The following is a 13403-nucleotide window of genomic DNA, read 5'->3' on the forward strand; positions in this document are numbered from 1 at the left end:
CCACTGAATTTTAAAATATGTGTGGTGAGGGACTTCCCTGGCAGTCTAATGGTTAAGACTGTGCTTTGCAATGCAGGAGTTGTGGGTTCCATCCGTGGTTGGGGAGCTAAGATCTCACATGCCCGCATGGCCAGAGAACCAAAACATAAATCAGAAGCAATATTGTAACAAATTCAATAAAGAGATGGAGTTGCTGGGGAAAAACATTCTAGCCCCACTTTCCTTCTCCTTGAGTCCTAGCCCTTCCCTTCCATGAAGTAATAATTCATTAAAGGCAAGTGAGAAAGAATTGGAGCTTAATTTATTTCATAGGCCTAGAGAAAGAGAAGGCTGATTAAAAATATTAGCAGGCTACATTTAGTGTGGTATCCTGGATGGGATCATACAACAGAAAATGGACATTAGTGGGAAAATTAGTAAAATCTAAATAAAGTCTAGAGTTTAGTAAAACTAATACTGTTAGTATTACAATTTCAACAATTGTTCAGTACGAATGCAAGATGTTAATAGCTGGTTCATCCATTGCCCTGCATGCTTTTGCTTTGTCTCTTTTTCATAGATTAAATCGGCTTTTCTTTGTAATGTTACCATGGCAGTAAACAAGGTCAGTAATGCCATGTGCCATGTACATGGCTATGGACGTAAACTTGGTTGAAATGCCTGTAGCCAAAGTAGGCGGTTGGCATGCACTCTCCTGTATCCAAAAAAGGAGAAGTTGAAGGACGTGAGTGTGTGTTACAGCTGCTGAGGAATGCTAAGCTTCTCTGTGATAGGAATTCAGAAGAACAAACATGGTTTGGTAGCCCCTGAGATTTTGATTGTTTGCTGCCCTAAAGTGGAAACATATTCTCAAATGAGTTTTTGAGCAAAGACTTCTTCTAAGTTTGTCTTTTGGAAGCTGTTAACAGATTTATGCACTGAAATTTAAAAGCTTGTGCAATAGTGAAAATTATAATGTGGCCAAAGGATGATAATCCTATTTTGAGTTATTGCCTATTTATCACTTTATCTTAAGATGATTAGTAGAGGTTACTCTGTGATGACTATACTTATAAATTACAAGTGTGTTAAAACAATCTGTATAGCAAATAGAATATGTAATATTCATAATATTTGTACCTAATTTTCAACAATCCTTTATGCAGCAGCTAAATCTTTCATACCATTATAATAATAATCTTGTACCTGGGTTTTTTTTAGTAACAGTTTTAAATAATGATGCATGAATTTATAAGCAGAAGTACTTAAAGCAAAAAAAAAATATTTCTCTTTCCATTTTATTGATTGATTTATATAGTACAACATACTTGCAAGAGAGATTTATAACTACTTAAAATAGAAGTTCAGGAATAGTAAGAGAACTAAACAAATGTGATAAGGCCAAAGAAGATAATAGGAAATAGTGGAGAAAATTAAACCAGGATTCTGCCATCTACCCTGTTCAGAAAGTAAACTTTGCATGAGATAGAATGTTTGCCAATATAGGATTTTTGATCATAAGCACCTACACAGTATGTCTGGAAAACCTGATTTCCCTACTAAGTTCAGAATGTTCCTACCATTCTAAAAACTTAATCTACAAGGAATTTGCATAATTACACAATTGTTCAGCTTTCTACTTGACTAAGATGATATGTTGCTGTTGTTCAGTCACTAAGTTGTGTTCGACTCTTTGTGACCCCATGGACTGCAGCACACCAGGCTTCCCTGTCCTTCACTATCACCTGGAGTTTGCTCAAACTCATGTCCATTGTGTCAGCGATGCCATCCAACCATCTCATCCTCTGTCATCCCCTTCTCCTCCTGCCATCAATCTTTCCCAGCATTAGGGTCTTTTCCAATAAGTCGGCTCTTTGCATCAGGTAGCCAAAGTATTGGAGCTTCACCTTCAGCATCAGACCTTCCAGTGAATATTCAGGGTTGATTTCCTTTAGGATTGACTAGTTTGATCACCTTGCAGTTCAAGGGACTCCCAAGAGTCTTGTCCAGCACCCAATTAGAAATCATCAATTCTTCGGTGCTCAGCCTTCTTTATGGTCCAACTCTCACATTTGTATGTGACTACTGGAAAAACCATAGCTTTGACTAGACAGACCTTTTTTGGCAAGGTGATATCTCTGCTTTTTAATAGTCTCTCTAAGTTTCTCACTGCTTTTCTTCCAAGGAACAAATGTCTTTTAATTTCATGGCTTCAGTCACCATCTGCAGTGATTTTGGAGCCCAGGAAAATAAAATCTGTCAGTGTTTCCACTTTTTCCCCATCTATTTGCCATGAAGTGATGGGACTGAATGTCATGATCTTAGTTTTCTGAATGTTGAATTTCAAGCCAGCTTTTTCACTCTTCTCTTGGGCTCTTAGTTCTTTTTTGCTTTCTGACATTAGAGTGGTATCATCTAGACAACGGTGCAACAGAGGATGAGATGGTTGGATGGCATCAATGATTCAACGGAAGTGAGCTTGAGCAAACACCAGGAGATGGTGAAGGAAAGGGAAACTTGACATGCTGCAGTCCCCATGTGGTTGCAAAGAGTTGGACAAGACTTAGTGACTGAAAGACAAAAACAACAACAAATTTGCATATCTGAGATTGTTGATGTTTCTCCCAAGATCTTAATTCCAGCTTGTGAGTCTTCAAGCCTGGCATTTTGAATGATGTACACTGCATACAAGTTAAATAAGCAGGGTGACAATATACAGCCTTGACCTACTCCTTTCCCAATTTTGAACCAGTCCATTGTTCCATGTCCAGTTCTAACTGTTGCTTTTTGACCTGCATACAGGTTTCTCAGGAGATAGGTAAGGTGGTCTGGTATTCCCATCTCTTTCAGAACTTTTAATTTTGTTGTGATCCACACAGTCAAAGGCTTTAGCATAGTCAATGAAGCCAAAGTAGGTATTTTCTGGAATTCCCTTGCTTTATCTATAATCCAATGGATATTGGCAATTTGGTCTGTGGTTCCTCTGCCTTTTTGAAATCCAGTGTGTAGATCTGGGAGTTCTTAGCTCATATACTGTTGAAGCCTAGCTTGAAGGAGTTGAGCATTACCTTGCTAGCATGTGAGCCCAATTTTATGGTACTTTGAACATTCTTTGGCATTGCCTTTCTTTGGGATTGGAATGAGAACTGACCTTTCCCAGTCCTGTGGCCACTACTGAGTTTTCCAAATTTGCTGGCTTCTTGAACACTTTTACAGCATCATCTTTTAGGATTTGAAATAGCTCAGCTAGAATTCCATCACCTCTACCAGTTTTGTTCATAGTAATGTTTCCTAATGCCCACTTGACTTTGTACTCCAGGATGTCTGGCTGTAGGTGTGACCACACCATCATGGTTATCTGGGTCATTAAGACCTTTTTTATTAGTTCTTCTGTGTATTCTTCCCACCTCTTTATAATCTCCTCTGCTTCTGTTAGGTCCTTGCTGTTTCTGTCATTTATTGTGCCCATCTTTGCCTGAAATGTTCCCTTGGTATCTCCAATTTTCTTGAAAAGATCTCTAGCCTTTCCATTCTGTTATTTTCCTGTATTTCTTTGCATTGTTCCCTTAAGAAGGCTTTCTTATCTCTCCTTGCTGTTCTCTGGAACTCTGCATTCAGTTGGATATATCTTTCCCTTTTTCCTTTGCCTTTCACTTCTCTTTTTTTCTCAGCTCTTTGTAAGGCCTCCTCAGACAATCATTTTGCCTTTTTGCATTTCTTTCTCTTGAGGATGGCTTTGGTCACCACCTCCTGTATAGTGTTACGAACTTTCATCTATAGTTGTTCAGGTATTCTGTCTACCAGATCTAATCCCTTGAATCTATTCACCACCTCCACTGTCTAATCATAAGGGCTTTGGGATTTGATTTAGATCATACCTGAATGGTCTAGTGATTTTCCCTACTTTCTTCAATTTAAGCCTGAATTTTGCAATAAGAAGCTCATGCTCTGAGCCACAGTCAGCTCCAGGTCTTGTTTTTGCTGACTGTATAGAGCTTCTTCATCTTTGGCTACAAATAATATAATCAATCTGATTTCAGTATTGACCATCTGGTGATGTCCATGTGTAGAGTTGTCTCTTGTGTTGTTGGAAGAGGGTGTTTGCTATGACCAGTGCGTTCTCTTGGCAAAACTCTGTTGGCCTTTGCCCTGCTTTATTTTGTACTCCAAGGCCAAACTTAACTGTTACTCCAGATATCTCTTGACTTCCTACTTTTGCATTCCAACCCCCTATAATGAAAAGGACATCTTTTTTTGGTGTTAGTTCTAGAAGGTCTTGTAGGTCTTCATAGAACTATTCGACTTCAGCTTCTTGAGCATCACTGCTTGGGGCATAAACTTGGATTACTGTGATGTGGAATGGTTTGCCTTATGATTGGATTCAAACTATCTGGGACCCAGAGAAGCCCAATACTTTAGAAGAATTGGAAGTGGTAACAAAAAGTTGTGTGGAAGATGATATAAGTGATATTGTTTAGAACTGCATGAGACCCATAGTGAGATCAGGATCAGAACATATCTGCTCAGGGAAATACATATTTTTTTAATATCAGTGTAATTTTTTAATTATATACCACATTTTCCTTACATGCATACTTCTAAGATAGAAATTTATTATATAATTATCTCATTTATTTTGCACAGAACCAGTTTTTCATAAGCTGCTCTGATGACAGAGTTGTGTTCAACAAGATTGGTGATGCCATTGCTCAGAGGATACTTAAAGCTCACAGGTAAGCTTTTTAGCATTCTGGTATAAGCTGTTACTGCAGAAGTTCTTGCATTTACTGCTAAAATGACTTTCGAAAGCCCATTTTAAAAATACTGTCTTTTCCTAGCAGACATGACTTTTGTTCAGCTAGCAGTAGGTTATTGAGTCCTTGAATCTGCGTCAGTCGCTGAGAATTTTTGAGTCCGTTTTTGAGGGACTCTGAATGCTCCCAGAGCAGCCGTTTTTTCCTGGCCAGTCTCTTTCCCACGCATTAGACTTGTGATTTGATTTATTTAAAGGCAGACAGTGAGTTGTGTTCACTTAAAAATCAAAGCAAAATAGTCAAAACATTTTCCCATGGGTTATATTAAAATTCTTGTTACCCTCTGTCTTTTTCAGCTCATGTGATTGTTTTCTTTAATAACACTTTTATTAAGATATAATTCACATACCATATAATGCACCCAAAGTGGATGATTCAGTCATTTTTAGTATACTCACAGGGTTGTGTGCAACTATCTCTGAATCAATTTTACAGCATTTTCATCACTCCAGAATGAAACTCCATACCTATTAGCAGTTACTGCCTATTCTTCCATTTCTTAGCCCCTGGCAACCACTGATCTACTTTCTTTCTCTGTAGATTTGCCTGGTCTTTGTGGCATCTAGAAATGCCACATGTAAATGGAATTATACAATATGTGGTCTTTTGTGACTTGCTTCTTTCACTTAGCTAAATGCTCTCAAGGCTCATCTATGTTATAAAATGTATCAGTATTTCATTTATTTTTATTGTCAGGTAATATCCCATTATTTGTATATGTGTCATATAAAAGGACTTATCCATTCATCAGTTGGTAGATACTTGGTTTGTCTCTACTTCTTGGCTATTACTGTAAATATTCTGTACTGGTTTTTATGTGCAGACATGTTTTCTTTACTTTAGGGGTAAAATTACTGGATCATATAGTAACTCTATGTTTAACATTTTAAAGGACATTTTAACATTTTAACATTTTAAGGAACTGTCAGAATGTTTTCAAAAGTGGCAACACTATTTTACATTCCCATAGTATATGAGGTTTCCAATTTTTCTGTATCATTACTAATAGTTACAATTCTCTCTCTTTTTGACTATAGTCATCCTAGTAGATGTAAAATGGCTTCTCATGTAGTTTTGATTTGAATTTTCCTGGTCACTGATAATACTGCGTATTTTCTTGTTTATTGACCATTCATGTATTATCATTGTCCGTTTTTAAATTATGTTGTCTTTTTATTATTCAGTTGTAAGAGTTCTTTATATATTCTGCATACAAATCAGATTTATGATTTGCAAATATTTTCTTCCATTCACTGTGTTTTCTTTTTTACTTTCTTGATACTGTCCTTTGAAACACAAAAGTTTTAAATTCTGATGAAGTTCATTATCTTCATTTCCCTTTATTGCTTGTACTTCGGCTTCATAGCTGGAAAACCATTGTCTGGTACAAAATCATGAAGATTTATCCTGTTCCCTTCTAAGAATGTTATAGTTTCAGCTCTTATAGTTAGGACTTGATTAATTTTGAGTTACTTTTTGTGTATGCTGTGAGATAGAGGTCTAACTTTGTTCTTTTGTATGTGGAATACTCAGTTGTTCAAGCAGCATTTTTGACAAGTCTATTCTTTCCCTGCTGAATTGTCTTGACACGTGCGACTAGCTTGTTCTATGACTGATTTCAGCTCTGTATAGGAACAGCAAAATACAGAAAATCACTGGTTGTGGTTTCATCATTCAGTCGTGTCTGACTGTTTGCAACCCCATGCACGGTAGCCCACCAGGTCCCTCTGTCCACGGGATCTCCCAGGCAGGAAACCTGGAGTGGATTGCTATTCCCTTTTCCAGGGGATCTTCCTGACCCAGGGATGGAACCCAGGTCTCCTGCATTGCAGGCAGATTCTTTACTGAGTAAGCCACCAGAGAAGCCCAAGAAAATCATTACATTTTATTGTTTCAATTCATTGAACGTATACAGTGGAGAATGTTAAGTACGTATACATTTGGAGCTTAAACCATTTTTTTACTTCCAGTGCCATGTAGTACTTTAATATCTTCTTTCACATATAAATATGTGGGGCTTTTTAGACCTAAGAACAATTTACAATGGCAACTACCAGCATTTTTAAAATATTCATTTATTTATTTATGGCTGTGCTGGGTCTTCGTTGCTATATGGACTTTTCTGTAGTTGCGGCGAGTGGGGGCTGCTCTCTAGTTGCAGCGCATGGGCTTCCCGTTGCTTGTCTTGTTGTAGCACAAAGTCTCATTAGCTGTGGGTCCCAGGCTCTACAGCACAGGCTTAATAGTACCGGTGCAAGGGCTTAGTTGCTTCAGGGTCTATGGGATCTTTCTGGATCAGAGATTGAGTCCGTGTCTCCTACATTGGCAGGCAGATTCTTTACCACTGAGCCACCAGGGAAGCTCACAGCATTTTATATAATTCACAATTTCTATCTACAGACTCTTATTGAATTTTCACAACTTCTCTTGAAAGTAAATCATATAGTTTTGTTGTTGTTATTATTGTTGCTGTACATTTTTATTTTTTTCTGTTTGATGCCTTTATTAGCATTTAATACTTTTTCATTTTTTTAGTGATTGGTCTGGGGATTGCAATATGTATCTTTTTCTTTGCCCCATTTTTAAAGTTAAAACAGATGAAAGAGGTGATGTGCCTTGTCTGGGACACTAAGAGCAGAAGGCAAAAACAGCTTTGATGCCAGGTGTTTGGACTTCAGACCAAGTGCATCCCATAGCAGCTTGGCAGCTTGGCTCCGTGCCCACTCATGTCCAACTCTACAATTCCGTGGACTGTAGCCCACTAGGCTCCTCTGTCCGTGGGACTTACCAGGCAAGAATACTGGAGTGGGTTGCCATTTCCTACTCCAGGGGATCTTCCCAATCTGGGGATCCAAAAGGCATCTCTTGCTTCTCCAGCACTGGCAGGCAGATTCTTTACCACTGTGCCACCTGTGTCTCCCATTCATTGACAGGATTCCAGGCCACTTCAGGGTGGCTCCACATTGAGGCCAGCAGTTTGGGCCTTTATAATCTTGTCCTCCCCTTGACCAGTCATTGGATGTAGGCTGACTCCGGGAAATGGGTATGACCTTGAGTGAGGCAGGCTCCTTTGGCCTCTGGAGGTCAGTTCCTGAGAAGGACCACCCTGCATGAGTGGTGAGGGGCAGCAGCCAGCGCTCTCAGCAGCTGAGGGAACGGCTGTCTTGAGCCCACAGTGAGGGCCTCTGGGCAGTGCGGCGCAAGACTCACCCATGCTGCAGGACCTGTTCCACGCATCATAATCACCATTTCACAAAAACACAGAGGGCTTGGCTCCACTCCAGCCTTACTGGATCAGAATTTCCTGAAGGGGAACCCAGGCACTTTTATTTTATAAATGTTTACAAGTAATTCCAGGGCACAGCCAAGATGATGTAGTACTCATCTAGAACAGCATGCATGCTAAGTTGGTTCAGTTGTGTTCAACTCTTTGCAACCCTATGTAGCCTTCCAGGCTCCTCTGTCCATGGATTCTCCAGGTAAGAATACTGGGGTGAGTTGCCGTGCCCTCCTCCAGGGGATCTTCACGTCTCAGGGATTGGACCTGTGTCTCTAAAGTCTCCTGCATTGTCAAGCAGGCTCTTTACCACCAGCGCCACCTGGGAAGCCCCTAGAACAGGATAGATGGCTATAAATATTAATGACAGTCTGTGTTTTTACAGATGACCTTTATTCTTTGCCTTCTCAAATGCTTTTATTAAGAAAGTCACCATAAGACTGTTTCTGAGATAACTTAAAAACAGTCTGTTTACAGTTAAACATACACACACACAGAGATTCCTTGCATCCTTTTCAGTCTCCCAGTTTTAGGGAACAATTTTATGTTTACAAAACTGCATTATATTTCTGTCAACTCTTGCATTTTATTGATGCAGGAGTGTCCTCTTGGTCTCTAACACACATTGAACAAAAAAGAAAAATAATTTTTTCATGAAATTGAAATAAGTCACAAAAATACATTTAGTTGACAAATGAGCTCATTGGGCTGAGCAGTGAATCACGAATTCTGGAGCTGTGATCAGCTAATCAGAGTAGGATGAATCTCAGCTTCGTTCATCCCAGTTAATAGTTCCCTATAGTATATGGTTTAATAAGTATCTGTAAGATTTATTTTTAACTGTTCGGAACCTGAAAGGATATTTTTCCTTAGCATATTAATTTATCTTCTGAAATTTGCACTTCTTCTAAAATTATAGCACTTTTTAGAGCTGGAAAGAACTTTAAGATATATTCTGATGGAACATTTCCCAGTGACCCTGGGATCCATGGTTAGAGAGCCTGGCAAGGTAGCATCTGTTGCAGATTTTATCTCATGCCTGGGAGTTCACAGAGCACATTAAAGATGGGCCATTTCAAGCTCATTCTGTAGAAACTGGGAAACGAAATCATCAAATTTCAAATTCGCTGTGTGTCATTTCACATTGATCTCACAACAGTCCCACTTGCTTCGACAGTCACTGCAAAGTGGCATGTGTATCACTCATTCAGACTTCCAGTGGGCACACACACGTATCCCGGAATCATATTTCACATTTCCCCCCTTGTCTGTGTCTCCACATTATTGTTCATTTCCTGTGTTAATTCCAAATTATAAAATATTTATTTATGGAATAATTTCAAACCTGTGAGCTTGTATTCTTAGGAAAAAGGTAAAAGGAGGCTGCAGACAGCCTCCTTCTCACTGAGAGCCATCATGGGCCATCCCCAAGCTTATCCCTCTCTCTTCCTTCCACTCTTCTCAGTCTCAGAACTGCCCTGCCAGGGTCACATGCCTAGCAACAAGTATAATTTTGGCTGTTGGAAAAAGAATAGAATTCAGCACAAAGCAGATGGAGGGAAACAGCAATCAGTATTCGGCCAGCCTGACCGAGGAACACAGGCTGTCTTCCAGAGCCCTCCCACCTTAGAGAGATCGGAGTCTTTAAATTGCTAACTTTTCTACCAGCGCTGGCAGCCCCACACCAGTTCCTATAATGAGTTCTCTGACCTCCTTACTTTTTCCTGGTTCCTTCTCAGCATCCATAATTCTTTACAGAACCAGGCCAAGCCTCCATGTTCTGATTCATAACCTAGAGCCTCAGAATATTGTTCACCAGTGCTGAACCAAAAATAGCTGTGGGGATCTCTGCAGAAAACAAAAGGTCTGCTCTAAAAACCAAAACTGTCCTGGGGGTGCGACCAGCTCTCAACCAGCTAGAAGTCTGTCTTTGACAGCTCAAATAGGACTAGAGATCAGGGAGAAGAAATCATAATCCACAGCCTAACACTGACTCTTTGTACCATGTACCAATAAGCCAAAAGACAGAGTATAACCGATTGAGCCAACTAGAAAACGTAAAACCACGTGTGCCACACATGGATGGTTTCTGAGGATGAAGCCATTTTTGCTTATGGAACCTTCACATGCATGGTTTTGCTGCCCTGGTAAAAAATTTGTAAGTGAAACAGTGCATTTTGCACCGTTATCACTGCGAGGTTGACACATGCAGTGAAATAGGAAGTTGATTTAAATGCGTCTGTATTTTTGATATTAAACTGCATTGGAAAATACAGTTTTGAAAATTTCTCAAACTCTTCATGCTTCCTACAACTATAGAATAGTGCCAGATGATGCTTACAGTTTGGCCATGAGTGATGGTATGAGGAACCTCCTCTGGAGAGTCTGAAAGTAATTGGGAGCCGGATGTCTGGAGATCTGGGTTCTTCCCAGCTCTGTTGTCTACAGGCATATGACCTTTCGAATCTATCACTTCTGCCTTTCTGGGCACTCCATTTTTTTCACCAACAAGGAGAATAATAATATCTGCTTTACCTAACCCATATGAATAGATGTGAAAGCAATTTGAAAACTGTCAAGGACCAGCTCATGTAAGAAATTACTATGTTATTTCCAGGATATTCATCATCTGGAAGTGAGCTAGCTCACACTAAAGTCGAGCAGGGATAAAGAATCACAATTCTCAAATCAACTATTTATTGTTGTTGTTGTTCAGTCACTAAAGTTGTGTCCAGCTCTTTGCAGTCCCATGGACTGCAGCACACCAGGCTTCCCTGTCCTTCACTATCTCCCAGAGTTTGCTCAAACTCATGTCCATTGAGTCGGTGATGCCATCCAGTCATCTCATCCTCTGTTGTCCCTTATCCTCCTTTCTTCAATCTTTCCCAGCCTTGGGGTCTTTTCCAATGAGTCAGCTCTCTACTTTAGGGGGCCAAAGTACTGGAGCTTCAACTTCAGCATCCTTCCAGTGAATACTCAAGGTTGATTTCCTTTAGGGTGACTGGTTCAACTATTTAGAAACTAATACTATTAATATCTATCAATTATTTAGAAAGTAATATTTATGCTAGAAACAAGTTTTTTCTTAAAGGGGTGTTGAATGTGCCCCATTTTAAATTATTAGATGACTATTGCTGGACAAGGACAACTTACATTGGTTCCCTATGACTGGTGTATCTTCATTTTGTGACAAGTAGAGGCAGATGATTGAAACTCTTTCTAGAGGTGTCCTGCCAGAAATCTACAGCTGACTCCTCATAGGAATCAATTTTTGGATTCCTTATTATTGACTGGATTACACCTTCCTCCCAAATATAAAATAAAATGTATTCCGAAACATAATGTAAGTTCAGTTTTGCTTTAACTTTAGGCATTTGAAGGTGTACAAGCTTTCTAATTGAAATCACTGGTTGTTGATTGATTAATAATGTTATCAAATCACTTTTGAGTCATTCCAACCCAACATGCTTTTTATGCATTCCTTTATTTAATTCTTTCATCAGTTCTCACATGAAATGACTGCAAATGATTTCCATTCTGTAGATGAGGCAGCTGAGGCCAAGAGTGATTATGGTAACTTGCCTACATCATACAGCTGTTGATGAGTGTAACCCGGGCTCAGATCATGTCTTTAGACTTCAACTTGTGCTCTTTACCTTGTACCATTGTAGCTTGACTACAAAGCTTTGCTCATTCCAAGGGAAGAGGAAATGTTCTCAGTTCTCCCAGAAATCTAGGAGAGATATTTTACCTTAATTTTTTTTTTAATCAGATGAACATTTTCTTTCATTTTTTCAAAGTAATTGCTTGATAGATAAAAATTTCTTAGGTTTAAAGAAAAATCTACATCCTATTATTACCATATCCTATAATTTGCATACCAAGCTGAAAGAACACGTTGGGTATGTTTCAGAATCACTGTCTTAAAGAAATTTAAGCTGCAGTTACAATAAAAAAAAGAAGAAAAATATGAAATTTAAGTATGCCCATGGCTGGTTTCACATTTTACCTTGTGGGATAACCTCCAAATTGTTTAAAATTCCTGGAGAAGAGGTTACATTAAGGCAGAGATGACAGAATGTGGCAGGAGAAGTTTGGGTTTAGATCATTTAGTTGCTCTTATTTGATTCCAAAAATTAGATAAATGGTTTCTCAGCAAAAAGATTAATACCAGGCAGAGGCCAGCAATCATTTTGAGTCTGAGCACATGCCTTGGCAGAGAGAGGAAAGAAAGGAAAGATTCTTTTTTTTAAAATGAGAATGAAAAGGACTGGGCTGTAGTGAAGTTTCACAAGAGATTTTTCCGAGTCTTATTTGAGACGTCTTATTTGCACTGAGGGACATGCCTGCCGAAGGTTATCAAGCCTAGACTGAAGTCTAAGTTACACATGCTGGACTAACCCTGAACATTCTTACATTTAAGTTTGCCATTTTGGGGGCTTCCTTGGTGGCTCGATGGTAAAAAAACAAACAAACAAAAAAAACAAAACCTGTCTGCCAATGCAGGGGACACAGTTTCAATCCCTGGTCTGGGAAAACCCCACATATCATGGAGCAGCTAAGTCCACGCACCACACCTACTGAGCCCACGTGCCTAGAGCCTGTGCTCCACAGCAGAAGCCCACGCAGAGCATCTACAGAGTAACCCCTGCTCTCTGCAATTAGAGAAAGCTCACCCACAAGCAGCAACGAACACCCAGCACAGCCATAAATAACAAATAAAAATAAATAAATTATTTTTTAAAAGCTTGCCATTTTCAAAAAACAACCAGTGAAAAAAATGATGTGTGTGTGCACACACAGTATGCAATGTCCTATCTATAAAAGTCTCACATATAATATGCAAAGTCGTGCTAAATAGAACCAGCATTTCTAGTGGACTAGCAATAATTTTCACCAACTCCTTCATTTGCAGATGAAAGAACTTGAAGTCCAGAAAGGTTTACTGCATTTGAAAAGATTTGCCAAACACAAAATAAAATGGGCCATGTCCCAAACCACAGAGAAGCTACAGACCAACTCTCCCATAACTGATACCACTGTAGAGTACAATTCTCCCCATAAAGAAACACGAAGCCCCAACCACAATTATTATTTCTGGCAACATTCACTGCTGCAAAATCTACAACAATGAGAGGATTTATACCAGCTCTTGATGTTTATGACAATGAAATATGATCTGTAAATCTCAAATTCTCAAAAAGTAAAGTGTCTCATCACAGGAGAAGCACAATGAGCTCCTCTGAGGCTGTCTTATAGATCCTGAGACCCTACTCTGAGCAGAAGACCCCTCTTCTGACTGCACCATGCTGAGGGGGAGGGGAAGGAGGAGG

The 13403-nt window shown here is 39.3% G+C and overlaps 1 protein-coding gene across 9 annotated transcripts in view; it reads left to right on the forward strand.

Moving 5' to 3' along the window:
- The window catches only part of PLD1 (phospholipase D1), a 278672-nt gene that overhangs the window by 165419 nt on the left and 99850 nt on the right, over positions 1 to 13403 (forward strand). For all 9 annotated transcript variants that reach the window (XM_044944848.2, XM_025285411.3, XM_044944862.2 and 6 more), the window contains one exon: positions 4624 to 4712. In XM_044944848.2, coding sequence (XP_044800783.2) covers positions 4624 to 4712 — 89 coding nt within the window. The remainder of the gene's footprint in view (positions 1 to 4623; positions 4713 to 13403) is intronic.

This window comes from Bubalus bubalis, chromosome 1 (genome assembly GCF_019923935.1).
Source record: "Bubalus bubalis isolate 160015118507 breed Murrah chromosome 1, NDDB_SH_1, whole genome shotgun sequence".
Lineage (NCBI taxonomy): Eukaryota > Metazoa > Chordata > Mammalia > Artiodactyla > Bovidae > Bubalus > Bubalus bubalis.